Source organism: Jaculus jaculus, chromosome 2, assembly GCF_020740685.1.
Source record: "Jaculus jaculus isolate mJacJac1 chromosome 2, mJacJac1.mat.Y.cur, whole genome shotgun sequence".
Lineage (NCBI taxonomy): Eukaryota > Metazoa > Chordata > Mammalia > Rodentia > Dipodidae > Jaculus > Jaculus jaculus.
The window spans coordinates 2,763,277-2,789,761 of record NC_059103.1 but is presented as its reverse complement, the minus strand read 5'-3'; the positions used below and the strand labels follow the sequence as shown (position 1 = coordinate 2,789,761).

The following is a 26,485-nucleotide window of genomic DNA, read 5'->3' as shown; positions in this document are numbered from 1 at the left end:
GGCTGGGGTGTGCCAAGCGCCCCCTCCCCACGCCTCGCCACTAGCCGCTGGTGCCAAGCTGTTGCACCAGGGAGATACCTTCCCTTAAAAAGAAAAGAAAACAAAGAGGCTTGCTTCCTGCAGTGATGTTACAAAAAGCCATTTGAAAAAAAAAAAAAAAAAACCTTCCTAAGTGAAATCTAGTTTTTTTTTTTTTTTTTCCACCAGTAGGTAAAAATCCACGCTCATCAGATTTTGTTTTGTTTTTTGGTTTTTTTTTTTTTCCCTGTTCCTTTTGTGAGAACAAAACAAAACAAAAAAAAACCTTGAGCTCAGTTATCGGAGTTGATTGTCTTAACAAAAATAAGACTCCTGGAGTTCTGCTGCACCGGTCTACCCTGATGGAGGCTCCAGTCACACGAAGGAGGAGAAGCCGGTGAGCGGGGCGCGGGCGCCGGCGCCGGCCGGTGTGTAGACGCCGCCCGCGCTCTGCGTGGTGACGACCGTGTGCAGCGGGGGGCCCGACTCGGCCCCGGCCACCGCCTCGTACCTGTGCGGCGTCGCGGCCGGGGGCCGCCGTTTCCAAGAGTTGAAGTAGGTGGGGTCACTCATGTAGTGGTTGACGAAGGAGTGTTTGGGCAGGGTGTCCTCGTAATCCGAGTCGGAGGCCTGGGGGAGAGTGAGATGGCAGAGGGTGGTGATCAGGAAGCGAGGAAGGATGGGGAGGCCCCAGCCCACCAGTATCCAACACCCTGAGCGGGGGTGCGCCTCATTTCCCCACCAGCAACCCCAGCAGAGGTCAAGGGAGCATGCCACACCAGGAGACGTTGACACTCATCTGTTCCTGTGTCCAGAACACAGATATGCGTGTATGTCAGGGAGGGGGGCATCTCCAGGGGCCTCCTGCTACGTGTGGGCATCACATCCTTAGAGTGTTTGAAGCCCTCGGAGGGATGAAGTCCTGGAAGTATGCACTTGCCCCTCATCTCCATCTGCCTCCCCCCATCACCTCTGGACAATCACCCAGAAAGCTGCTTGGGCCTCCAGAAGATGTCTGAGCATAGTCTCCTTGAGACTTTGTTCCTTTTATTAAATAAATAAGCTGGCAGCTTCCACAGACAATGTTTAGTCTTTTCTCCCTCCCTTTCTCCCTTTTTCCTGTCCTCTTTCTTTCCTTCTCTCTCCACCCTGCCCTTTCCCACTCCTCCCTTCCCCTCCTTCCCTTTCTCCCTCTCCTCCTCTTTTTGAGACAGGATCTCACTATATAGCCCAAGCTGGCATCAGTCTTATGTTGAGATCTTCTTGCTTCAGCCTCCCCAGTGCTGGAATCACAGTTGTGAGCCACAGCCAAGCGGAGAGGCTGTTGCTCTCCCATTTCACACACAGGCCATAATGGGACTCACAGACACATCCTATAAGTTCCCAAGGTGCTGGTAGCTGCTGCCCCTGTCCTGGCAACCCAAAAATCAGAAGCTCTGTTCCTGAAAGCCTCATCTTGGGAACCAGTTTTCAGCTTGTAGGAGCCCTTGAAGCCTCTGGGCTGTCTAGGAACTCACTAGGAGATACAGAACCACTAGGGCACACAGAACCACTAGGAACCACTAGGGATCCAGTGTCTTCTGAGGTTTTGGGGCACAGACTAAAAATCTAATTTTTTGTGGAATATTTACCCAAAAGAAACTGTAAGGCAGAGTCAGGGCTTTTTGGAGCACTGACTATACCCCATTTGTGTGGTGGTATCTGTGAACAGCTGCCCCTGGGTTTTCCTTTGTCAGAATTCATATCAGCACATGCTAAAACCACATGCTGTCTGTGGACATGGCTCAGCAGGTTAGAGAGCTTGCTGTTCAAGCATGAGGACCTGAGTTTGATCCCCAGGACCCACTTAAAAAAGCAGGGGGTGCAGAGACAGGAGGTTATTGGGGTTTCCTGCTGAGGCCGTATAACCAAACATCCAAATGCTCCACGTTTCAGCGAGACATGGTTTCAGGGAAGTAAAGTAGAAGAGTGACAGAGAATGACACTCAGTGGCTTCCTCTGTCTCTGCAAGGGTTGGCACACACAGGCCCCCACAACAATGCCAGATGCACAGAATGGCACATATATGTGCATCTTCCTTGTAGTGGCAGGAGACCCTGGCATGCCTATACTTTCATGTCTATCTGCCTCTCCCCCCCCCTCAAATCAAGCATCAATCAATAAAATAATCCAAAAAAAATAGAATTTAATCTCATCCTGAGATGGTGGGATACCCAGCTCCTTTGTAATCTAATGATGACACATAATCACAAGGGCTTTTTATTTTTTTTTTTTTGGTGAATTTGCACCTGATTAATCTGTGTGTCCACCCGTTGCATCCACACTGTGGTCTTTCTCACTTCGTGGATGAACAATGAAGCTCAGTGGACTGGATGGGGTAAAGACCTCCTGAACCTACAACGCTTAAGGGTCCTGTGTCTTGGAGAACATGGGAGCTTAACCCCCAGATCCACAGGTCTCCTTTGCATGGGTTCAACCCTTAATCCTAACCCACCTTCCCAACCCCAGGATGGTCTGAAAATCTCCAGTACTTTGGGAAACTCATCTGGTGGTGAAGCAGACTGGATGGGAGCCAGTGTGGCAGCCCACCCTGAGCCGTACTGAGGGGAGGCTTTGTGGTACCAGTGGTCTCATCTTTTGGGAAGAAATGCTGGTATTTGGGGGGACTGGAGAGATGGCTTAGTGGTTAAGGTGCTTGCCTGCAAAGCCTAAAGGACCCAGGTTCAATACCCCAGGAACCACGTAAGTCAGATGCACAAGGGTGAGCACACATCTGGAGTTCATTTGCAGAGGCTGGAGGCCCTGGAGCACCCATTCTCTCTCTCTCTCTGCCTTTTTCTATATCTCTCTGTGTGTCTCAAGTAAATAAATAAATAAAATTTCTTTTTAAGAAAAAGAAATGTTGGTGTTGGATTACAGCACGCTAGTCAGTCATGCTGGAGCAACATGTGACACAAGATGCAGTCCCAACTCAAATTCTGATTTATATCTGGTCTCCAGAGTTTTAGATAAGAGATTTAGCATTTGAATTTGTTGGAACATTATCCCCTTGTGGGTTATTGACAGAAACTGGGGACTTGAATATGCCAGGTGAGTATCTTACTACTGAGTTTGATTCCCAGCCCCTCGCTAGGGGATTCTAGGCAGGTTCTCTACCACTGAGCCACACCTCAGCCCCTTACTGAGGGATTCTAGGCAGGAGCTCTAACACTGAGAAATGCCCCAAGCTCCTCACTGGGGGATTCTAGGCAGGAGCTCTACCACTGAGCCACATCCCCAGCCCCTCACTGGGGGATTCTAGACAGGAGCTCTACCACTGAGCCACACCCCCAGCCCCTCACTGGGGGATTCTAGGTAGGAGCTCTACCACTGAGTCACATCCCCAGCCCCTCACTGGGGGATTCTAGGCAGGAGCTCTACCACTGAGCCACGCCCCCAGCCCCTCACTGGGGGATTCTAGGCAGGAGTTCTACCACTGAGCCACACCTCAGCCCCTCACTGGGGGATTCTAGGCAGGTTCTCTACCACTGAGCCACACCTCAGCCCCTCATGGGGGATTCTAGACAGGAGCTCTACCACTGAGCCACGCCCCAGCCCCTCACTGGGGAGATCTACACAGGAGCTCTACCACTGAGCCACACTGCAAGCCCTTCACTGGGAGATTCTAGGCAGGAGCTCTACCACTGAGCTACGCACCCAGCCCCTCACTGGGGGATTCTAGGCAGGAGCTCTACCACTGAGCTACGCACCCAGCCCCTCACTGGGGGATTCTAGGCAGGAGCTCTACCACTGAGCCACACCCCAGCCCCTCACTGGGGAGATCTACACAGGAGCTCTACCACTGAGCCACACCGCAAGCCCTTCACTGGGAGATTCTAGGCAGGAGCTCTACCACTGAGCCACACCGCAAGCCCTTCACTGGCTAATTTTAGGTGAGGGCTGTACTGCTGAGCTTAATCTCAGGGCACAGGGGCCTGAATTTTGGCTGCATCTAGGATCTACTCTCCAGCTCTTTTCTAGAGGCCCTGAAGTAGCTTAGGAGACAAAGGTGTGTATAAAGTAGGACTGAAAGGAAGAGGATCAGAGACAGGTGTGAGCTGCTGAAGGACTGGACGTCATCAGCCCTGAACTGAATTTGCCACCTCTTCAGACACTGTCTTGGATTCTAAATGTCCTGAAGCTACACTGAAATGTGTGGCAGGTGTCACATTTCTCATGGGAGATTCACTGATCCTCTAGGGCTGGGTGGAAGTCATTTTGTTTGAGGTTTCACAAACTGGGTTTAAAGTTCTCATTTGAGCTGGAGAGGTAGCTAAGTGGTTACAGACAGTTGCTGCTGACTGGAGTTCGAATTCTCAGCACTTCTCCAAACGAGGTGCATCCATCTGTAATCCCAAGGTGTGTATGGCCGTGGGATGTGGAGTCAGGGGACTCTCGAGGCCTGAAGGCCAGGCACTCTGGCCTTCCAAGTGGCAATACAATAGACATGGCGGAAGGAGAGGGCCAACACCCCAAGGTTGTCCTCTGCCCCCACCACATGCTTTGGAATGCCCATGCCCCTACACACAGATACGTCACCACACACACACATTCATACAGACACACTTAAATTTTTGAAAGTTCATCATCTGAAGGAAGAATGCAGCGTCTGACTGTCATTCCTTTAGGCTACAGCCTTGGGTGCTCTAAGGACCCCCTACTTAACTCCCCCACCATGATGGTGCTGGTAGAAAAGCTGAGAAGCAGTGCCTGGATTCAGGCTTCTTCTTAATAAGATGTACAAATTCAAATGACTTTCTCAGGCCACACTGCTGGGGCAGGTCCTGTGCCATGCCCATGTGGAAATCTTATCTTATGCTGTTTCTTCTAGAAACCCATCTGGGGCATTGGCTGCCTATTTAATGGTCAGTGCAAGTCACAAGGTTACTCATTACCCAATGGCTATTCTTTTATTGGCTCAAACTGAATCAAATGTCCACCACCTAGTAATGTGGGTCTTGGAAAATAAATGAACCCTTCTACACTGTTGGTGGGAATGCAATCTGGTCCAGCCATTGTGGAAATCAATGTGGAGGTTCCTGGTACAGCTAAAAATAGATCTACCATATGACCCAGCTATAGCACTCCCAGGCATATATCCTAAGGACTCATCTTACAACCTTAGAGATACTTGCTCAACCATGTTTATTGCTGCTCTATTCACAATAGGTAGGAAATGGAGCCAGCCTAGATGGCCCTTAACTGATAAGTAGATAATTAAGACATGGCACATTTACACAATGGAATTCTACTCAGCAGCAAAGAAAAATGAAATTATGAAATTTACAGGAAAATGGATGGATATGGAAAGGATTATACTTAGTGAGGTAACCCAGGCCCAGAAAACCAAATGCCGCATGTTCTCTCTTACATATAGATCCTAGCTACAAATGATCGGATTTCTATGTGAGTAGGAATAAAACTCAGTAGCAAAGGCCAGTAAAGTAGAAAGGAGATATAGAGGGAATAGAAAGGGACAGGGTACTTAATAGGATGGTATTTTATAACTGTAAGTAGAAGAACAGATTAATGGGGGTGAAAAGGACTAAGTGAGGTCAGGCGAAGAGATTGAGTAAAGGAAAGGTGGAGGGAGGGCAATCAAAATCTAAGATGATATAAGTTATATGAAAACTTACTTTTTTGGACAATGAAATACCCAGAAGCCATAGACTGTTACTAGAGAATTTCAGTGCCAGAGATGGAATACCTTCCAGTGAGTTGTTGGCCAGGGAGGTCACTGATGTCCAAAATATTACAGGCCATTGCCAAGGCTCTTGGTTTCCCACAGGAGTAGATGGTAAGACCCTATTGCTGAAGACTCCACATACTTGGGCTGCAAGGTCACTGAGAAATCTTGCTGGAGCTGAGTTGAAAACCTCCTCCATGTAGACCAGCTGACAGAAAGCTGGAAAAAGCTACACTGCATGAAGTTTAATGGGAGAGAGAGAAATCACCAGTGGCGATACTCAACAGTGGACACTACAAGTCTCAAATTTGGCCAGCCAGGCCAAATGAGCCAGCAGGTTGCAAGAGTGGCATGTCTGTTATGGGGGAACCCAACCACTTTCTAATTGGATTGCAGGCCTGCTCCATGGGAGGGAATACATCCCTGATACTGAAAACCTGCAATGGGGGTAGTCATGAGCCCTAGGGGTGTAATGTCTGCTGCTGTCTGGCTAAATGTATATACTATGCTCATCAAACTGCCCAGTAAGCACTTGTCTTAATGTTCATACCCATATATTAATGCTATTCTCACTTTTGGTTAGAGAAGCTTCTCTTTTCAGATGACAGTAACCTTGGGATGACTCAGATGGCACCATGGTGCTAAGAAGAAGTGACAGAGGTGTGCTCAGCACTGAAATATCTCTATCACACCTTCCAAAGCTCAGGGCCCATTGCGGAAGAGGTGGTGGAAAGAATGTAAGAGTCAAAAGGGTGGGACTCCTTACAGTGTGCTCCTCCAGACACAAAATGGCCTGGATATCCATGACCTCACAGTGCCTGACACTACCTACACAAGACCATCATAATAGGAGGAAAAGATGGTGACATCAAAATAAAAGAGACTTCTTGAGAGAGGGAAGGGGATATGATGGAGAGTGGAGTTTCAAAGGGGAAATTGGGGGAGGGAGGGAATTACCATGGGCTATTGTCTACAATTATGGGAGTTGTCAGTAAAAAAATATAAATTAAAAAAATAGCAAAAAAAACCATGGCTTTCATTGAAGACCTCTGTGATGTCAGACTAGAAAGATGGCTCATCCGTTAAAGGCAAGGCTTGCAAAGCTTGCTGGTCTGGGTTCAATTTCTCAGTATCCACCTAAGCCCAATGCACAAAGTGGTAAGATCTCTAGGATTGTTTGATTGTGAAGTGTCCCCCACAGGTTCATGTGTTTGGTCCTCAGCTGGTGGTGCTGTTTTGGGAGGTTTCATAGCTGACAGATGTAGTAGGGCCAGCTATAGGGGACGGCTTGAAGGTTGTAGGCCAGCTCCACTTCCTGTTGGAGCTCACTGCTTCCTGGTCCATGGAAATGTAGGCGTCTCTTTAGAATACTCCCACCACTGTGTTATGTCATGATGGACTGCTGCCTCTGAAGCCATGAGCCAAACAAACTCTTGCTCCTTCAAGTTGTCCCTGCCATGAATTTTGTCACAATGCCTTATACTGTTAAGAATTTCATCAACCAGTGCCAGAGAGATGGCTTAGCAGTGAAGGCATCTGTCTGAAAAACCAAATGACTCAGGTTCGGTTCCCTAGGTCCCACATAGGCCAGATGCAGAAGGTGGTGCATGTGTCTAGAGTTCATTTGCAGTGGCTGGAAGCCCTGGTGCACCCATTCTCTCTTTCTCCCTCTTGAATAAATAACTGAAAATAAAGTTGTTTTTTTTTTTAAAGAATTTCATCAACCAAAGGTCTCAGTGTGGGGTAGTATGGAGAGAGGGTCTGTGAGGAATGTGACAAGGAGCCGATGATCCTCCAGCACACTGATGTCTTACTGTTGTGAGTGGAGGGACCCTGACCTCAATTCTTCTTGTCAGGAAGGCTCAATGGTTGCCTCTCACAGGACAGTCATTGGTTCACGGATGAGCATGTGATTTTTGATGAGCCAATCACAGAACAGCCATACAGTGGGCATAGAACAGCCATACAGTGGGCATGTAACTTGTACTGACCAATCAGAGCCTCATCTTAGAAGTCTGCACAGTTCTTTGGAAGAAAGCCACTCAGCAGAAGACAGCCTTCTTTTGCTTTGCACGTGTGCCTGTGTGCGCATGTGCACTTGTGGATGTGTGAGTGTGTGTTTGCAGCCGCCAAAGGATAGCCTCAGGTGTTACTCTTTCAGGTGTCACCCCTCTGGTTTTTTTTAAATTAATCACTTTATTTGAGACAGCAAGAGAGAAAGAGGGAGAGAGAGAAAAAGGGAGAGAGAAAGGAGGAGAGAGAGACAGAGAGAGAATGGGCGCACCAGGGCCTCAGCCACTGCAAACAAACTCCAGGCGTGTGCTCCCCCTCTTGTGCATCTGACTTACATGGGTCCTGGGGAATTGAACGGAGGTCTTTCGGCTTTGCATGTAAACGCCTTCACTGCTAAGCCATCTTTCCAGCCCCCAGCCCTCTGCTTTGAAACAGACTCTCAGTGGCCTAGAACTTGCCAAGTAGGTGAGCTTGACTGGTTGGTGGGGTTCAGGAATCCTCCTGTCTCCTCCTCCTCAGGGCTGGGATTACAAGCACACACCACCGCACCTGGCTTCTTTTTTAAGGTGGGTTCTGTGAGGCAAAGCATGCAGCTCACCCCCTTGATCTGTCTGCCAGCCCTTCTTTCATTTCTAGTTTGCTTAGGGAGGGGACTTGAGAAGGCACTTGGGGTTAGGTAACAAATGGGTGTGAACAGAGCTGTAGCTCTTTCCTCACATATTGTTGTGGGTTGCCTGATGGAGGACAGCATTTAAATGCCACCCCTCCTCCTGCCACTGGCTCTGTTTGTTGTTTATGTGACATTATTATCTTTTCACTGGGATGCATTTCAGTGAGTGAGAATTACTGACAGAAAGGAAAAATGATTTTTCTAAGTTCTCTGCTTGATGTGAAATCCTGGAGTACCTTGGTTTCCCAGGAAACCACTGAACAAGGGGTGACTGGGCGTGGCACCAGAGTGCGATGTGCTACAGGTGCTCAGGCGCCTGGCGAGCTGGGGAGAGGGGTCCTCTCGCCGTCCAACAGGGTGCTGGCTAGATGCAAGACACCTGCCCTATCAGGGAGCTCATGAGGCAAGCGGGGTTGGTATAGGTTAGTTAGAAATGGATTTTTTGGAAACTGGTTTTTATTTCTGGATGGCAAGGCAACATTGTTTGCATCGTGGGCACGTGGTGCGCATGCATGTGTGTATGTGTGCTCATTGACCAGAGGTTAACATTGTATGTCTTCTTTGATTGCTCACATTCTTTTTTTTTTTTTTTTTTTTTCCCCGAGGTAGGATTTCACTCTAGCCCAGGCTGACCTGGAATTCACTACGTAGTCTCAGGGTAGTCTTGAACTCACGGCGATCCTCCTGCCTCTGCCTCCCGAGTGCGGGGATTAAAGGTGTGCGCCACCACGGCCGGCAGATTGCTCTCATTCTTACACATTGAGAGATGGTCTCTCACTAAACCTTGAGTTGCGGATTCAGTGAGTCCTGCGAGCCAGCCCGCTCCAGGGGTCCCCCTTGTCTCTGCCTCCCGAGTGCTGGGTGGCAGGCGGCCACACCCACCCGGCCTTCAATCGGCCCTCTCACTTGGGCAGCAAGGGCTCTAACTACTGAGCCACACTCCCAGCCCCTCAAAGACAGTTTTGTAAAAAAAATTGTTGCAGAGCGCACGCGTGCGAGAGAGAGTTAGAATGAAAGAATGGGTCACCAGGGCAAACGAACTCCAGACACATGCGCCACCATGTGCATCTGGAGAATCGAACCTGGGCGCTTGGGCTTTGCAGACATGTGCCTTAACCACTAAAGCCATCTCCCCAGACCTCAAAGACAGTTTTTTATTTTTTTAAATGCATGGTGTGAGCACCAGCCGCATGAGGAAATGCTGACAGACCTCTTCTTTCTAACTAGAGTGGCAAGGAGACGTGGTGCATGCTGTGTGCTCTTGGTGGCAGTTTGCTGACAGGCCAATACCAAGCAGTCCCCTGTGCACCCATGAGGACAAAATTCTCACCATGTCGATATTTCTGAGAATGATTGTAAAATGCCCTGCAAGACAAGGCCAGTGCCACTATTTTCATCGTGATCTATTAGCTTCTGGGAAGGAGGAGTCTTGCCAGAACCTTGGGTCTGACTGAGCTCCTGCCTCCTCTCCCTGGGCTCTGGAGAAAAGAGAGAGCAGGGAGCTTGGCCTCAGCTGTGGCTTAACTTGTGTCCAGACCACACCACCCACTGGCCTGAGCCCAGGACAGAGGCCACATGTAACTCTTTATCCCCAACACCTGGCTTCTTGTGTCCATGTGTGTAAGCTGCCTTCTGTAGGAAGATAAACATCATGAGTCTAAATCCGTGGCCCAAGGGTTGGGGATGTAGCTCAAGTGTTATGAAGCTTGTCTAGCATGTATGAGGACCTGGGTTCGATCCCACACACTGCATAAAATGGGTTTGGCAGTGTAAGGCATTCCAGTAATTGGGAGGTGAAGGAAGGAGGGGCAGGAGCTCATGGTCATCCTAGCATGTTTAAGGCAAGCCTGGGTCACATAAGATTGTGCCCCCCAAATCAATAAATGGAAATAGAATAATATCAACCATTTCAAATTATATGAAAAGCACTCAATTACACAGCCAACAAACACAATGAATTCCAAGCAAGATGAATGCAGAGAGCCTCACCAAGACTCACTGCAGTCAGAAGGTCGAAAAACAAAGGCAAGAAAAGAAAAAAAAAAACCCAAAACAACCCAGAGTGAAAAGGCCTGTTAAATACAAGGGAAATCAATACCAACTGACTTCTAGCCAGAAAACAAGGCCAGAGAGCCAGGAGGCTATCTTCAGGAGGCTATCTTCAAAGTTTGGGCCAGGGCTGGGTGGGGGAGGGAAACTCCTGTTAGCCAAGAATTACTTAAACCATCAAAAATATTGTGAAGAAAATCTTAATAAAAATTTTTAATTAAAAAAAAAATATTGTGAAGGTGAAATGAAGACATTCCAAGATAGATGAAAACACCAAGAAGAGCTCGTTGCGGGCAGACTTGTCTCCCGTACGCGTGAAGGGAGATAGATGGGCAGACTGAACGCAACAGGAACTCGGGCACGTGTGCCCACACTGTCAAAAAGCACACACAAAGCTATTCACGTAGGCAGTTATCCAAGACAGTGTAACCACATGCTTGTTCTCCTTTGGATTCAAAAGCCAATGGTGCATACGTGATGATATGTATATAAATAATGTTGCGCAGTCAACAGCTGAAGCGTGAAGCGGATGGTTGACTGATGGGATGATGGCCGTTGACGACCCACGTCCACGGAGATCGTAAATAAGCAGGTTAAAATGACAAACTCTCTAAATATGCACCTCCTCTCCTTTCTTCTGCCAGCTTCTTGAAAAGACGTGTAATTATGTAAGGTGATAATTACAGAAAAGGAATCGTATGTTTATCACATTAGGGACCCAAAGATGTAAGATAGTAGAACAGCAAGGGGAGGAGGGATGGCAGCTCTCCAGGACAGAACTGTCCACACATGTCAGAAATAGAGTGTAGGACAAACCTGAAGTTGGGGCAGACAGTGGAGCAAGCTGTTACCGACAATCACTGAAGGACATCCGGGCAGCAAAAGAGAGAGGATTAAAGTGGTGTTCTAGAAAGTACCTAGGAGCAGAAAAGAAAGTGGCAACAAAGAAATGGAGGAATAAAGATGTGAGAAAGGGGCTGGAGAGATGGCTTAGGGGTTAAGGCCTTTGCCTGAAAAGCCGAAGGATCCCGGTTCGACTCTCCAGGACCCATGTAAGCCAGCTGCACAAGGGGGTGACACATCTGGAGTTGGTTTTCAGTGGCTGGAGGCCCTGACATGCCCATTCTCCCTCTCTCTCTCTCTGCCTCTTTCTCTCTCTCAAATAAATAAATTATATATATATATATATAAAGAAAAGATGTGAGAAAGGCAGAAAGCAAATGCCAGGACGGCAGACGCACTTCTACCTTACACCGCAGTTCCAGCACCATGAAAGAGCTGACCGTGATCCAGGCAGAAGGCGGAGAACAACAGGATGATTGAAAAACGACATGACCCAACTGTCCACCGCCTGCAAGAAAAATGTTTTGGACTCAAAGGCACACAGAAGTTAAAAGTAACAGAGGGGTACAATCTAACATGCAAACAGCGATCAGGAAAGAACTGGAGTGATCACACAGCAAGACAAAAGCTGTGACTAGAAACAAGCAGGGGCGTGTTATAAGGGTCAGAGGGCCAACCCATAAAGAAGAACCACAGCCCGTTGAAGCTCACAGGGTTTGGCCAACATGGTGCTTACAGGGGATTTTATAACGATGAATTCCCATATTTAGGAAAAAAAAAAAAAGAACATGTCAAATCTCAGTTACCTAAACTTTCAGTATAAGAAAGTAGAGAAAGAGAAAGTGACTCAAAAACAAGCAGAAAGAAAGAAGTTAGTGATTAACAATGCCCCAGGAAGCGAAGTGTATGGAACTCAATGGCTTTATGGGAGAATTCTGGCCATAGTTTCAAAGAGAATCCATCCCATATAAGAAACACTTTCCAGCTCAGCTGCTGAGGCCAGTCTTACCTGAGTTCAACATCCTACCCCCACCCAAAGATACATGTGCAAAGACACAGGCTTGGGACTGCACAGCTGTGCTTCCAGCCCTCAGAGGCCAAGGCAGAAAGATCTTGATCTTCAAATCAGACTGGGGTACAGAGGAAGACTCTGTCTCCAAAGTTAAAACTTAAAAAATAAAATGAAATTTAAAAAGGATAAGATAAGAAAATTTAACTATACATCCATCTGCCTGATGAACATGGATGTAAAACTCCTCAATAAAACGCCTGCACACTTCGCCCTACAACGTATGGGGAGGACCAACAGGGGTTTATTGCGGGAGTGCAAGATTGGTTTAATGTCCTCAAATTAATTAACATACTACATCCCGCTAACAGAATATAGGACAAAGCCATCTCAGGAGACACAGAAAGAAAGATTGGCAAATTCGAATGCCTCTTGCCTAGCCTGCATGAGGTCCTAGGATTAATCCCCAGTACTGTCAAAAATAAAAATGCAAAGCCTTTTAATATTAAAAACAATCACTGCAAGGGTTTTCATTGATTTCCAACTTGACAGGACCTAGAAGCACCTGTGAGGATTATGTAGATTAGGTCAGCCCCTGGGCATGTCTGTGAGGGAGTTTCTAGGTTAGGTTAGCCAAGGTGGAACATTCCACCCTAAATTCAGGCTGCACCACTCCATAGGCTGGCGCTGAAGACTGCATGAAAAGGAGAAAGCAGGGCTGCAGGGATGGCTTAGCAGTTAAGGCACTTGCCTGCAAAGCCAAAGGGCCCTGGTTCGATTCCCCAGGACCCACGTAAGACAGATGCACAAGGTGATGCATGCGTCTGAGGTTGTTTGCAGTGGCTAGAAGCCATTCTCTCTCTTCCTGTGTCTTTCTCTCTCTCAAATAAATAAGCAAAAATAAGGTATATATATATATGTTTATATATATACTTATTTAAAAAAAAAAAAAAAGGAGAAAGCGAGCCGGGACCGGCACTCACCCCTCTGCTTCCTGACTGCAGAGGGGTGTGGCCAGCCGCCTCCCGGCCGTGCGGCTGCAGCTTCCCTGTCACGATGCACGGGACTTCACGTTGCCAACGTAAACTGGTCCCCACTGTCTTGTGAGTAGTTTGCTATGACGAGTCCTCATCGTGACCCGAGTCCGTGAGGACTTCCAGAGAACTGAGGAACTTGGGCTTGGTCTTGGCCACCAAACTAGCGAGTAAAACTTCACCAGATATTCAAGTGACCAGTATGCTGCTCAGAAGCCGGGGAGGTAGATGGCTCTGCGGGTGAGAGCATCTGCTGCACAAGCATGAGGGCGTGAGTTCAGTCCCCCGCACTCACATAAAAAGCCTAGTGTAGGGCTAGGGAGATGGCTCAGCAGTTAAGACACTTGCCTGTGGAGCCAGAGAATGCATGTTCGAATCTCCAGGTCCCACGTAACCAGACGCAAAAGTAAAACAAATGTGCAATGCTACACATGCTCACAAGGAGGCATGTGCGTCTGGAGTTTCTTCACAGTGGCTGAAAGGCCCTGGCCCGCCCATTTTCTCTCTCTCTCTGCCTCTTTCTCTCTTTTAAAAATAAAATAATAATAATTAATAAAAAGCTGAGTGTAGCCATGCATGCCTGTCACCCCAGCACTGAGGAGCCTGGGGACATGAGGATCACTGTGATTTCCTGCTCAGTCAGCCTCACTGAAAAGTGGGGAGCCCCAGGTTCACTGAGACTCTGCCTCAGGGAAATAGGTGGACAGGGGTAGAGGACGACTCCTGATGTTTTCCTTTGGTTTCTGCACCCATGCTCACATGCACACACACCACGTGCTCACACACACACCAGCAATGAAATCTCCAGTTACTGAAAATAATCAAGGAAAATACCGAAGGGAGTATTTCCAGACAGAGAAAGGGGAGGGAAAGTGCGAGTATATACTACAACAGGCGTGGGCTTTGGAAGCACCACGTGCAGACACATAAGCCTGTCACAGAAGACAATGCTCTGTCTGGTGTCTTCATAAGAGGGGTCTCCAGGGGCGGGAAGTTGAGCCGTGACTGCGGACGGCTGGGGTTGGGAGGGGAGCGGGTGGTGCTCGGTAGTTTGTGGGGACTGAGGAGTGCCTGCTGAAGGGCATGGCATGTTTTCTGTGGGTGATGAAAACATGCCAGAATGGACTGAGGAGATGGCTGTGCCATTCTGTGAGTGTACCTCAAACACTGAGCTCCCTGTGGGTAAGCCGCATGATGCGTGAATTCTGGCGTGAACTGTGGAGGTGGCTGGGGCCAGTCTGTGAGCATGCCTCCACCCACGGAACTGCAACCACCCACGGGTGAGCTCTGTGGCGGGTGGGTTACCACACTCCTGCTGGTCTGAGCATGTCTAAAGCAAACTTTACCACCTGATCAGGTCCTTTCCGTGTTGACCCATTCCCAGGTCCCTCGGTTGGAAACAGCATCAGTATTAAATGGCTGCAAATTTCCCAATGTCACACAGTTCAAAGATGGGATGGGGCCAAAGCACACAGTGGAATGTCTGCAACAGAGGACTGTGTTTTGCCCACCTGAGAACCTGCAGAGTCCCTGACGGCTAGGGCCCGGGCCTGGGGATGCTTAGCTGGGATGCATGGAATGTCAAGGTGGAAGGCTCTGGAAGAGGCTTCCAGGGGCCCTAGCCCTAAGGTCTCAGGTGACATTCTGCACACATGCAGACCGAGCTTCTAGAGGTTCCGCCGGCTTCTGGAAGGAAACTGTTCCCCAAAGGCCACGGAAACAACAAAGCACCCCTGTGCGATGACAACACGGGGTTCTCAGTCCCCGACTTCTCCAGCCACATGATCGAGGACTATGCCGCGGTGACTCCGCCAGGAGCCTTGGAGCCAGGCACTTGGCGCAGCTCATTCATAAGGGCCTTGAGACAGCTTCCGAAAGTTCTTAGGCCTGCATGGTACCCATGACCATTGCCAGCCCCTTGCAGCATGCCACTCAGGGGATCCACGTTCCTCCTCCCTTCCTGCTTCCGTGCCTGCCCTCCTCCTTCCCCATGCCCACCATGCCTCCTCCCACCTGTGTGTATGTGTAAGGTACATATATGTGCTCGTATGTGTGGGCGTGTACATGTGTGTTACATTCATGCATGTATCTGTGCTGTCCTAGTTCTGTGCCTGGGTGCATTTTCCTTTCTTTCATGCACACACACACACACACACACACACACGCATCAGTTGAAGAGGTGGGGCACTGGCTCTCTGGTAAAGTACATACCATCCAAGGACCTGAGTTTGGATCCCCAGCACCCACGTAGATACTGGTCATGGTGACATACGCTTATAACCCCAGTGCTCAGGAGGCAGAGGCAGGAGGATACCCTAGGGCAAGCTGGCTAGCTGAATTGGTGAGCTCTGGGCTCAAACACATTTACATACACATGTTCACTAACATGAATAACTACATGCACACCGCACACACATGCAAAAAACACAGCAGAATCTGACTTTAAAATCATTCCACACATTTGAGAGGTAAAATAAATATATCCAAATGTGTCCCTTTTTTTTTTTTGTAATTTGGGGGTTTTGTGAAACAGGGTCTCACTCCTGCCAGGCCGACCTGGAACACATTTGTAGCTCCAGGCTGGCTTTGAACTCACAGGATTAACCCTCCTACCTCAGCTTCCCCACAGTGTGGGAATTAAAGGCGTGTGCTGCCATATGCAGCTTGGGAACGGCTTTCTGAACACATAGTTTGGAATCTGGAACACGCCCCTGGCTGGAGAAGCTGGGTGTGGAGGGGATGGGGCAGCGCTGAGAACGCAGGACCCAAGGGCACCTAGCACCACTTCCTACCTGCTAAGAGAATCTCAGCCCAGGAGCCATGGAGGACATCCTGCCTCGCAGGGCTGTGTGGGCACTAAGCCCATGGAAGGGGACACCAGGCCTAGCCCACTGGCGGTGCTTGGCACTGCAGGGTGGTGCGGGTCACTGCACAGGGGGCGCTCAGGAGCTCCACATGCACAGCTGACGCACAGTCACACCACGGCCAGGCACGATGCGGGACAGACCCCAGGCACTGACCACAAGGCACAGCAGCTGTCTCAGTGGAGGCGGGAAGCCTGAAGGCCCTCTTGCCGTCTGCCTCCCCATGTAATCCAGATCGGGGGTGAGGGGGATTCCGGTTCGGCATGCTTTCCACAATAGCCCTTCAGTCGAGACCATCTGGGACATATGCATTGCCACTTCTGTTTCTGGCAAACCCAAGGCCATGTTGTTACAGACATGCACTCAGTGTCCTTCATATCAGAGTGAGCAAAGCAAAGCTCCGCTGAGCCTCACCAGCAACCCCCACCAACCTATTGCCCCTCTCACCTGAAACATACAACTCACAATTGACAAAGGGCTGTTTGATTGAACCCCAGGGCGCAATAAGGCCTAAATTAGGGTCAAGAGGAAGGTGAGACTATATTGTAGATCAAATATTGATTTGGAGGACAAGCGTGGAGAGATGGGCAGGCATATGTGTACAGCAATGGGTCTTGTCCCCTCTCCAGGCTTGTTTATAGGACCCACGGAGGAGCTGCTGTTTAAAGTGGGGCATAGGCAGGGCATGCTTCCAGGGGGCACTGAACCCTTCGCAGAGTGGCATGTGGCCGCCTCCCTGGTTGAACTCCCTTCCTGCTGCATACGAGATCCACTCTGCTCTGGCGGGTGCCCTACAGATGGGCAGCAGCCTGAGATGCAGACCTCGGGGCTTTTGTCCCTGGTCTGACTGCTCAGTGAGGGGAGGGACACATCTCCAGTCTGAGCACACACCGCCCACTCTGTTACTTAAGTGACCCAGAAAGCAGTGTGAAAGCCTTCCTTTAGCAGGAAACCCTTCAGATAGGATCAGCTTCCCCCTTGGGATGTGTAAGAAGCGCTGAGCTAGGGTGGCGGTGGGTGCTCACTTTCTATGGGTTCAGTGGGCTCAGGTCCTGTGTCACTCTGGCCACGATCCCACCACGATGCATGGCAGGTTCCAGATCGCAGTAGGGTCATCTCTGAAAGCACGTGGAAAGAGTATGGGCCTTCTAGCACCCACTCCTGGCAGCAGCCACTCGTGCCCTTCTGGAAGAGGTGGTCCAGTCCCAGTGACTTCCAGGACTGCTTGAGGTGAGCACAACTCCCTAGGCAACATAGGCTCTGTGGATGGGTGCCCTGCCCTACGGGGAGTCCTTTGCTCACAGAGTGACACAGGTCTTGTCCAGCCCCGCGATTCAAGAAGTGGCACTTGCTGTCTCATAAATTCGCCCATAGCATCTTTTCTGCCCTGGTTGTATGGAAGGCACAGAGGGGCTCTAAGCTGGCCATGGGTCTGAGAGGTAGGGTAGCTGCTTCCTACAGATTCGATGTGGCCACTGCCATCTTGAAGCAGAGACGATAGGATGGACGATGTGAGGAGGCCCTTTGACATCCCCTTGAGGAGGATGAGCGAGGCTTACAAGACTCACAAGATCCTTGCGAGGCCCCTGCATTCCCAGAGATCACATAAGAGGTCAACAACTGACGGGGGCGGGGTGCAGTTGTCTGTGGATCGCCCATGCTTCTGTAAGAAGCCCATGTGAGCTCACTGGCTCACCAAGCTGGGCCTGGAGGGAGTCCTCCGCTGGTCTGTGAGCGCCCTCTCTATCTGAGGTGAGCGCACCTCACACCACAACTCGGGTTCTCGCGTTTCCTCATCCATACGGTAAAGCCCGAGTAGTCCATCAGCTCTGACCATCTGGAGGGCTGCTGTAGGACCCAGATGGAACAAGTCGTGCTGAGAAAGCCAAAGGCACGTGCAGCAGCAGGGGGTGACAGCCCGCCCCCCAACCCCCCGGCCCCCGCCGGAAAGCAAGAGCGGCACCGACCTCGGATTCCGACCCATCCACCGACTTCTCCTTGAGGTTCACACTGTCGGTCAGCACGGCACCGTTGTACTTGTTGCCGATGTCCTCGTCGGAGTAGTGCAGACCCCCGGGGCTCGGCCGGGGTGGGGACCTGGAACAGGATGATGGTGCCAGTGACACACTCCCCTGGGGGCGGGGTGGGGAACCTAAGATGATACTTGGTGACCGACGCAGAACTCTGAGCACTGTGTCTCTGGGGATTCCACATCCTGTACCTGTTAATGCCTGTTAACCGCGGGAACCCTGTGAGACCTGGGGACCGGCCACCTTGCCTCGGTGGGACACTCAAGAGGAAGCCCATGGGAGGTTGGGACCAGCAGGGTGTATTGGTACTCCCCGAGAAGTAGAGGGGGGCCTGGGGCTGAGGACAAGGCCATGGCGGAAGGGGGCTGCCCTTATCCCACTGCAGGCAGCAGGGAAGCTTGAGCCAGCCCGGGCTGTCACTCAGGTGATGCCCAGGACCCAGGTGATCAGCAGCGGGGTGAGGAGGCGGCATGGCAGTAGCCCTTCATGCTAGGAGGAATTCTAAGCCAGTTTCCTCCTTCTCTCCAATAGCATCCAGACCACAAGAGTTGGAGAAGCCTGTGTCTGGCTTGTTAAGCCATGGAATGGGGGCAAGGGAAGAGGGAGGCATGGCCTTGTCACACGATGCTGTGTAACGGAGGTCCCATTTCGCAAGGAGACAGTCTGCTAAGAGCCGAAGTGAGCTTGGTAGAGAGTTCTTGCCTGTTGGAGCCTCGTGTGGAGCAAAGCCCAGTGGCAGAGGAACCTGTGGGAGATGCTAACGGAGGACCAGCTGAGCCGGGCGGACTCCTGCCCCACACCTCGCGGGATGGCATGGGTACTACACAGCAACGGAAAGCAGACACACCTACAAGCTTGGAAGCCAGCTGGCTGAGTGACGCGGCAATGGTTGGCTCTGAGTAGAATGCAGACTCAGAGACCTGGACTACAGAAATAGCCACTTGAAAATGTTTGTGGAGTGAGGGGGGTTGATGCCCAGGGATTCATATCCCATGGTGGCCACCCTCTCAACTTGCCTGGGTCCTCCCGCAGTGACTCATCCCTGTCAGTGCCTGATCCAGACCAGGGCACCTCAGAGATGGAGGAGTTACGGAGGACCACCACTACCCACAGCCTCATGAAGCTGTTGGACATCTGGTGTCTGATGGGTTTATAGCTTCCTCTGCTCAGGGCATTGGAAAGGGCTGGATTTTTCTTCTTTTTCTTTCTTTCTGTCTTCCTCTATTCATTTTCTCTCTCTCTCTCTCTCTCTCTCTCTCTCTCTCTCTCTCTCTCTCTCCCTCCCTCCCTCCCTCCCTCCCTCCCTCCCTCCCTCCCTCCCTTATTTATTTTTGCAGTACTAATAGGATTGAACCCAGGTCCTTGAATATGCTAGGCAAATGTTCTACCATTGAGCTCTATCTTTATTTTTAAAATGTTTTATTTTTATTTATTTATTTGAGAGAGAGAGAGAGAGAGAGAGAATGGGTGTGCCAGGGCCTCCAGCCACTGCAAACGAACTCCAGTTGCATGTGCCCCCTTGTGCATCTGGCTTATGTGGGTCCTGGGGAGTTGAACCTGGGTCCTTTGGCTTTACAGGCAAGTGCCTTAACCACTAAGAAATCTCTCCAGCCCTATTTTTTAATTTTTTTTTTCCAGGCAGGGTCTCACTCTAGCTCAGGCTGACCTGAAATTCATTCTGTAGTCTCAGGGTGGCCTCAAACTCACAGTGATCCTCCTACTTCTGCCTCCTGAGTGCTGGAATTAAACGTGTGTGCCACCACACCTGGCCTATTTTTTAAATTTTAGTTTTGAGACAAAGTTGCCTAGGTTGGCCATGAACTTGCAATCTATCTGCCTCGGCCTCCCAAGAGGCTGGGATGACAGGCCTCTGTCACCAGGTCTGCCTGGAAAGGGCTTTCGTATCCACCATCTGTAAATTTCCTTCCAACCCTTGCAATAACTCCCCTCAGAGCCGCAGTGACCCTTCCCTTGCCATAGAACCCCTTGGGGACATTTCTTTGTGGGCTACAGCTCTCCCACTTGACTACAGAATCACTCCTCGGGAGCACATGGACTAAGCCAGACTACTGTCTCTCCCTGGGTGACAAACCTCAAGGCCGAGAACTTCTTTTCGCAGGAGCTGGAAGAGAGATTTGCAGCAGGGAGCTGAGCTAGGCATATGATATTTTAGAATTCCCTGCACTGAGCCACTCTTGGTCTGGCAATGATGTGATTGCTTTCCCGTGTTTCTGAAGTGTGGAAAACCTTGCCTTTCAGTAGAGAAATGGAATGGGCGCTCCCCTAAAGAAAGTAGTTTGAAGGGGACAGGGTGACAGCCTGCCCTGCTAGGGACTGTGGTGGCGTGGGAGACCTGCCTGGGACCTGCCTAGCGCAGTCAGTTCTGGGTCTCAGGACCTGTCAAACATCTCGTCTCTTGAGTAGGAAGAGGACAGGCGCAGCGCAGGCAATCTCTGGATGACTCTCATCACCGTAACCTTTGCAGACAATGGAGGGAAGCTGAAACTTCGGGCTACCTGTGCCCCGATGGTTGGTATATGATTTCTACTTTTTAAAAACATTTAATTTGGGGGCTGAAGAGATGGCTTAGTGGTTAAGCGCTTGCCTGTGAAGCCTAAGGACCCCGGTTTGAGGCTCGATTCCCCAGGTCCCACGTTAACGAGATGCACAAGGGGGCGCATGCATCTGGAGTTCGTTTGCAGTGGCTGGAAGCACTGGCGTGCCCATTCTCTCTCTCTCTCTGCCTCTTTCTCTCTCTGTCTGTCACTCTCAAATAAATAAATAAAAATAAACAAAAAAATTTAAAAATATATTTAATTTTTACTTATTATCACGAGGGGGGGGGGGGAGAATGGGCGTGCCAGGGCCTCTAGCTACTGTAAACGAACCCCAGACACATGTGCCACCTTGTCCATCTGGCTAATGTGGATTTTGGGGAATCAAACCTGGGTTCTTAGGTTTCATAAGCAAGTGCCTTAACTGCTGAGCCATCTCTCCAGCCCTAATTTTCACTTTTTAATGTGTGTGTGTGTGTGCATTCATAGATATGTGTGTGCATGTGTGTATATGTGTTTAAGTATGTTCATGTGTGTGCATTTGGATATGTATATGCGTGGAGGCCAGAGGACACCTTTGGGTGTTATCCCTCAGGATGGCAATCCACCTTTCTTTTGAGACAGGGTCTCTCATTGGCCTGGAGTTCATAGTTAGGCTAGACAGGCTGGGGTAAACTCCGGGAATCCTCCTGTCTCTACCCTTCCAGTGCTGGGATTATAGGTGCACGCCACCACACTGGCATTTTTATGTGGTACTGTGATCCAACCCAGGTCCTCGTGCCTGTGAGGCCGGCACCTTGCCCACTGAGCCGGCTCCCCAGTCTGACCCCCACTTTCTGCCATGAAGAGCAGGTCCATGTGAAAAGCAGCCCAGCAAGAAGGAGCACTGGCAGTCCTGGAGGGCCTCAGGGGAAGCCCAGGGGTCTAGTCTTTGGTAGCAGATACTGGGGACTCTGCGGCTGAAAGGCCAGTTCAAGCCTACCCTGTTCCGCCTTTGGAGTCTCACTTCTCGCAGAAACTAGGAAAAGGGCACTGAGCTAAGAGGCTCTGGTGGGGTGGGGAAGGTCATCCTCATCCTCACCCCCAAGCCACACCTGAAATGACAATTGCTGTCACCACGGGGAAAAGTTGGGATACTCGAGAACGGGCGACAAATGCTCCGAGCTTTCACCTGGGACACAGACCAAGCCTGCTGCCCTCTGCAGGGAATTAACTGTTCCCTGACCAAGGCTTCCAGCCAGGTGACAGAAGAGGCGCAGAAGGCTGGCCTGGGGAGGCAGCCAGGTGTCACATCTCTTCCATCATTACCGGAGCCTCTGAGCCCCAACGCCCAGTGCCATGTGGCAGGCTTAGGAGTAGGCCCACTGGTGAGCTAGGTTTTGCTTTCTGGAGCAATACAGCAGGATCTATTCAGTGGGCACCCATGGACGTGAGGTCAATCCTCAGCCAGTGCCCAGCTCTCGAAGGCTCAGCCCCTACGGCCTCCCTACCTTGTCCCGTTCTTCTTCAAGAAAGTGCTCTTGACATTGAGGTGACGGCTGTTGAGTTCCAAGGCAGCGAATCCTCCGTTATCCAAGGTTACAGACTCCTCCATGGTGGATATGCCCTTACCTAGAGCCAACCGGGAAAGTGAACACAGTTTTAGGAATGTGCCCACCATAGTGGCAAGTCGGTTAACATAAGAAGCTCTTGTGTTCCTGCCAGATGTGACACCCGGAGCCAGGTGGCACCTGCCTCTGCCAGAGAGGCAGTTAGAGCCGAGCTGGGGAGCAAAACAAAACAACGTTGAAGCAAAATGATGATATTAGCATCTCAGTGTTTATTTTGCCCAATGCCAAAATGCCAATATTTTATGAAAATGTGCTCAGAAAGTTTACCCTTACTAAGAGCAAGGGAAGTCAAATGTTTCATAAGTTTCAGTTAATTAAAAAACAACCTTCCATTCACGTGACAAGATGGGAAGTAAAAAGCAAATTTGTGTGGGTGTGATACGTAAAGGAAGGGTGTAGAGTTTCCTTTTGAAGGTTATGAAAATAATCCCAATGGATGACAATGGTGGTTCTGTGTGTCTTTGAAATCACTACTTAATTGTATGCTCTGTGAAAAAGTGAGTTTGCAGTGGATAGAGGGACAGCTCAGTGGGTAAAGTGCTGGCCTGGCAAGCATGAGGACTTGAATTCAGATGCCCAGCACTCAGGTCAGAGTGCCGGGCATGGTGGCATGAGTCCCCAGCACTGGGGAAGTGGGGAGAGGCAAGTTCCCTGGGGCTCGCTGCTCAGCAAGTCTAGCCTAATGGGTGAGCTCCAGGCCAATGAGAGAGTGTGTTTCAAAAGGACGTGGGTGGCACACCTAAGGATGATACCCCTCAAGGCTGTTCTCTGGCCTCCACATGCGCATACCCATGCGCCCGCACACACACGCACACAAAATGGGAAGTAAACAATGCAGGCTGTGTAGGCGTGACTGGTCAATCTTTGAATTAGCCACTGAATTACGCACTTTTTTCTTTAACAAGCAAATTTATGAATATATGCTGAAACGTAAAGTGTATTAGCGGATGATATGGATAAACTGATAAGAAATTAAATACTGTGTCCTCTGTGTTTCCATCTCATTTGGGGTGGGGTGGGGTGGGGTGTCAGAGCCGTCTTCAAGTCTGGCCTACCGTGAGTCCCCCTTCCCACGTTGATGCCATCTCATACCATCGGTGGTCCTTCACCACGGAGAGCCCTTTGGGCTTCTCGGTGTAGAGGCAGCATCCTCCTGCCTCATTCCCTTCGCCAGGTCACAGCTCAGTCATAGTGGCTTTGAGGGTGAAGACTGTTAGCTACTTTACTCATTGCCTTGGCCATAAACTTAACAGGAAGCAGCTCATAGGAGGAAAGGTTTCATTTCAGCTCATAGCTCCAGGAGATGTGGCCCATCACAGCGGGGAAGGCGCGGTGGCAGGGGCCAGAGGCTGGCTGGTCACATCACAGCCACAGGCAAGAAGTGGGGCCAGGCTACAAAACCTGAGGCATTGCCCTCAGTGTCTCACTCCCTCCAGCGTGGCTCTGCCTCTTAAAGGTTTCAGAACCTTCCCAGACATTGTCACCAGCTGGGGACCAAGTGTGCAAACAGAGGAGCTGCTGACGGGCAGTCTACACTGAAATCACAACAAAGGCTTCCTTTCTCTGCTGTGTTCCTCACTGTGCTGCTGGCCCTAGGATTGGGCCACTTACACATCCAGGGAGGTTCCTCTGAGCTGCGAACCCAGTACCCTCCACCATGTCTCAACGCCCTGACACCGTGCACTGGAGAAACTGGTAGACCCAGAGCAAGTCAGTGTTGAACTTGCCTCTGGATGAGGGTAGATGAGGGAGAGGGTGGGTAGGTGAGGATGGGGTGAAAGAGGATCACAGGCTTGTGCCAGAAGGGAAGTGAGCAGAGTCCAGGCCTGTAAAGGGTTAAATTCCCCAATCACTCCCCCAGTCCTCCAGGCTTTAATTATGACGTTCAATTAATACTCCAGGGTGAGAGTGGGTGTCTGGTGTTGGAAGCTGCATGTCCGGTGTGCCTTTTCAAGTCAGTTTTCCAAAAGGAAATGGAGAGTGAAAGGCAGGGAGATTTTCTATGCGCTACACATAGGATTCAGTAATAGCATTAACTCACTAAAATGACATGCCATTCATACACTGTGAATCCCAAAGGAATAAAATCTGATTTACGAACACTTGTTAGAAGTGAATTTATACAGAGAGAGAGAAAAAATAAATCCTTTCTTTCAGGGATGAACTGCTTCGTGTTACCAAAGCAAATGGCCAGGCGATTTAGGTGCCCAGTTTCATTAACCCTTTTGGCACAGGACTCAGCAGTACTGATGGCAGGAAGGGACCTGTGCGATCCTGCTGTTGACCCCCAGGGCCATGACGGCTGAGCTCTTCACTCATAGCCCCTCAGCAAGGGATGGGACTTTCTAGAAGGGACAGACAGACAGCCGATGGAAACTTCAGCCACGGGTGGTGTGATGGTATCACAGGACCGTCGCTTTCCTGGCTCAGCCACAACCTTGATGGCTGCTTAAAGCGGAGGGAGGGGGGAAGGCCACAGGTGTAGTGTTATTTTCTGGTTATGCAAAGAAGAAACATCACTGGAAATGATGATAATCTTTAAGATCTGAGGCTATAGGAGTACGTAATGTGTGCATAGGGTGTGGGGTGTTCACGGTGCCCATACGCCACCCCAGCACTGGCCCCGTCTGTTCCTCTCCACCAAGATGTGACCACGGAGTGCTCGCTGCATACGCTTTGCCACCAGAGCTCTGATGCCCAGAACCCGTGTCAATCCAAACGCCGTGGGTGCACTGTCTATAATCCCAATGTACTTAACGGCAACGAGAGGAGGAACTGGTCCAGCTAGCCTGGTATTCACAACAGCAAAGGACAGGAGCGGCCCTGCTTCAAACGAGGTGGAAGGCCAGGACCGACACCCCAAGGTTGACCTCTGATGTCTACAAGCATAACTTGCCACATGCATGCCCATATGTACACACATATCACGCACACACACGCAAGAAGAAAAACAAATTAAGGCACACACTTTCATTTTGGCTGCTTCCTCCAAAGTGAACAGAAGCCACACGTATGTGGGCTCCCGCGGCTGGCCTTACCCCACTCCCACTTGTTCATTTCCCCAGTGATGCTGACGGAGACTCTATGGGCAACACGTCCTGTGATGCAGTGACTGCTTGGAGCCAGGTGTGGGGCTCGGCTGGGTGCGCAACAGGGAACGGGCCCTCATAGGACTCAGCTGCGGTGGGGTGGGGCATGGAGGGTGCAGGTTCAAATGAGAAGGGCAGCACTCTGGGAACACTGCTGTAGCTCTTGGTAAGCTGCCCTCAAATTCCTGAGGTGGGGCGCAGGGCATCCCTGTCATCACAGTGGGAGTGTGATATTTACGCAGCCTAGTCCTGTCTTAACATAAAATGCAGCTGAGCAATGGAGCAAAGGAAGGAAGACACTCGGGGAACCAAGTGGCTAACGTCCAAGACACATGGTGGGCAAAATACATGTCACCAGGCCTAAGGCTGTTTCCTGTGTGTGTGCATGCACATGTGTGTGTGTCACTGGCAATGTTAGGGCAGTCCTGGCCTCATGCATGCTATGCAAGCAACTCTACCACTGAGCCATGTTCCCAAACACTCACTGAAAGATTATAGGCAGGCGCTCTACCACTGAGCCACGCCCCTGACCCCTAATTGGGGAATTATAAGCAGGAGCTCTACCACTGAGCCATGATCCCAGCCCCTCACTGGGGGATTCTAGGCAGAAGCTCTACCACTGAGCCATGATCCCAGCCCCTCACTGGGGGATTCTAGGCAGGAGCTCTACCACTGAGCCATGTTCCCAGCCCCTCACTGGGGGATTCTAGGCAGAAGCTCTACCACTGAGCCATGATCCCAGCCCCTCACTGGGGGATTCTAGGCAGGAGCTCTACCACTGAGCCACGCCCCCAGCCCCTCACTGGGGGTTCTAGGCAGGAGCTGTACCACTGAGCCATGATCCCAGTTCTAGTCTGGTACTGTTTGGCTCTACCTGAGGAAAACTGATTGCATCTGTCTCCCTGACCTTGACAGGCACATGCACCAGAAAAGCAACCCTTCATACTCAGGGGAGAAACTGATGTCAGCCCTCAGC

General features: G+C 50.4%; 1 protein-coding gene across 1 annotated transcript in view; it reads right to left on the bottom strand.

The window, feature by feature from the left end:
* Window positions 1–264: 264 nt before the first annotated feature.
* The window catches only part of Sdk1 (sidekick cell adhesion molecule 1), a 1,082,085-nt gene continuing 1,055,864 nt past the window's right edge, over window positions 265–26,485 (bottom strand). The window contains exons 43-45 of the mRNA XM_045142963.1: window positions 22,301–22,421; window positions 18,193–18,322; window positions 265–648 (exon numbers count right to left, since the gene is read on the bottom strand). Of these exons, the coding sequence (XP_044998898.1) occupies window positions 394–648; window positions 18,193–18,322; window positions 22,301–22,421 (506 nt within the window). The 3' untranslated portion in view covers window positions 265–393. The remainder of the gene's footprint in view (window positions 649–18,192; window positions 18,323–22,300; window positions 22,422–26,485) is intronic.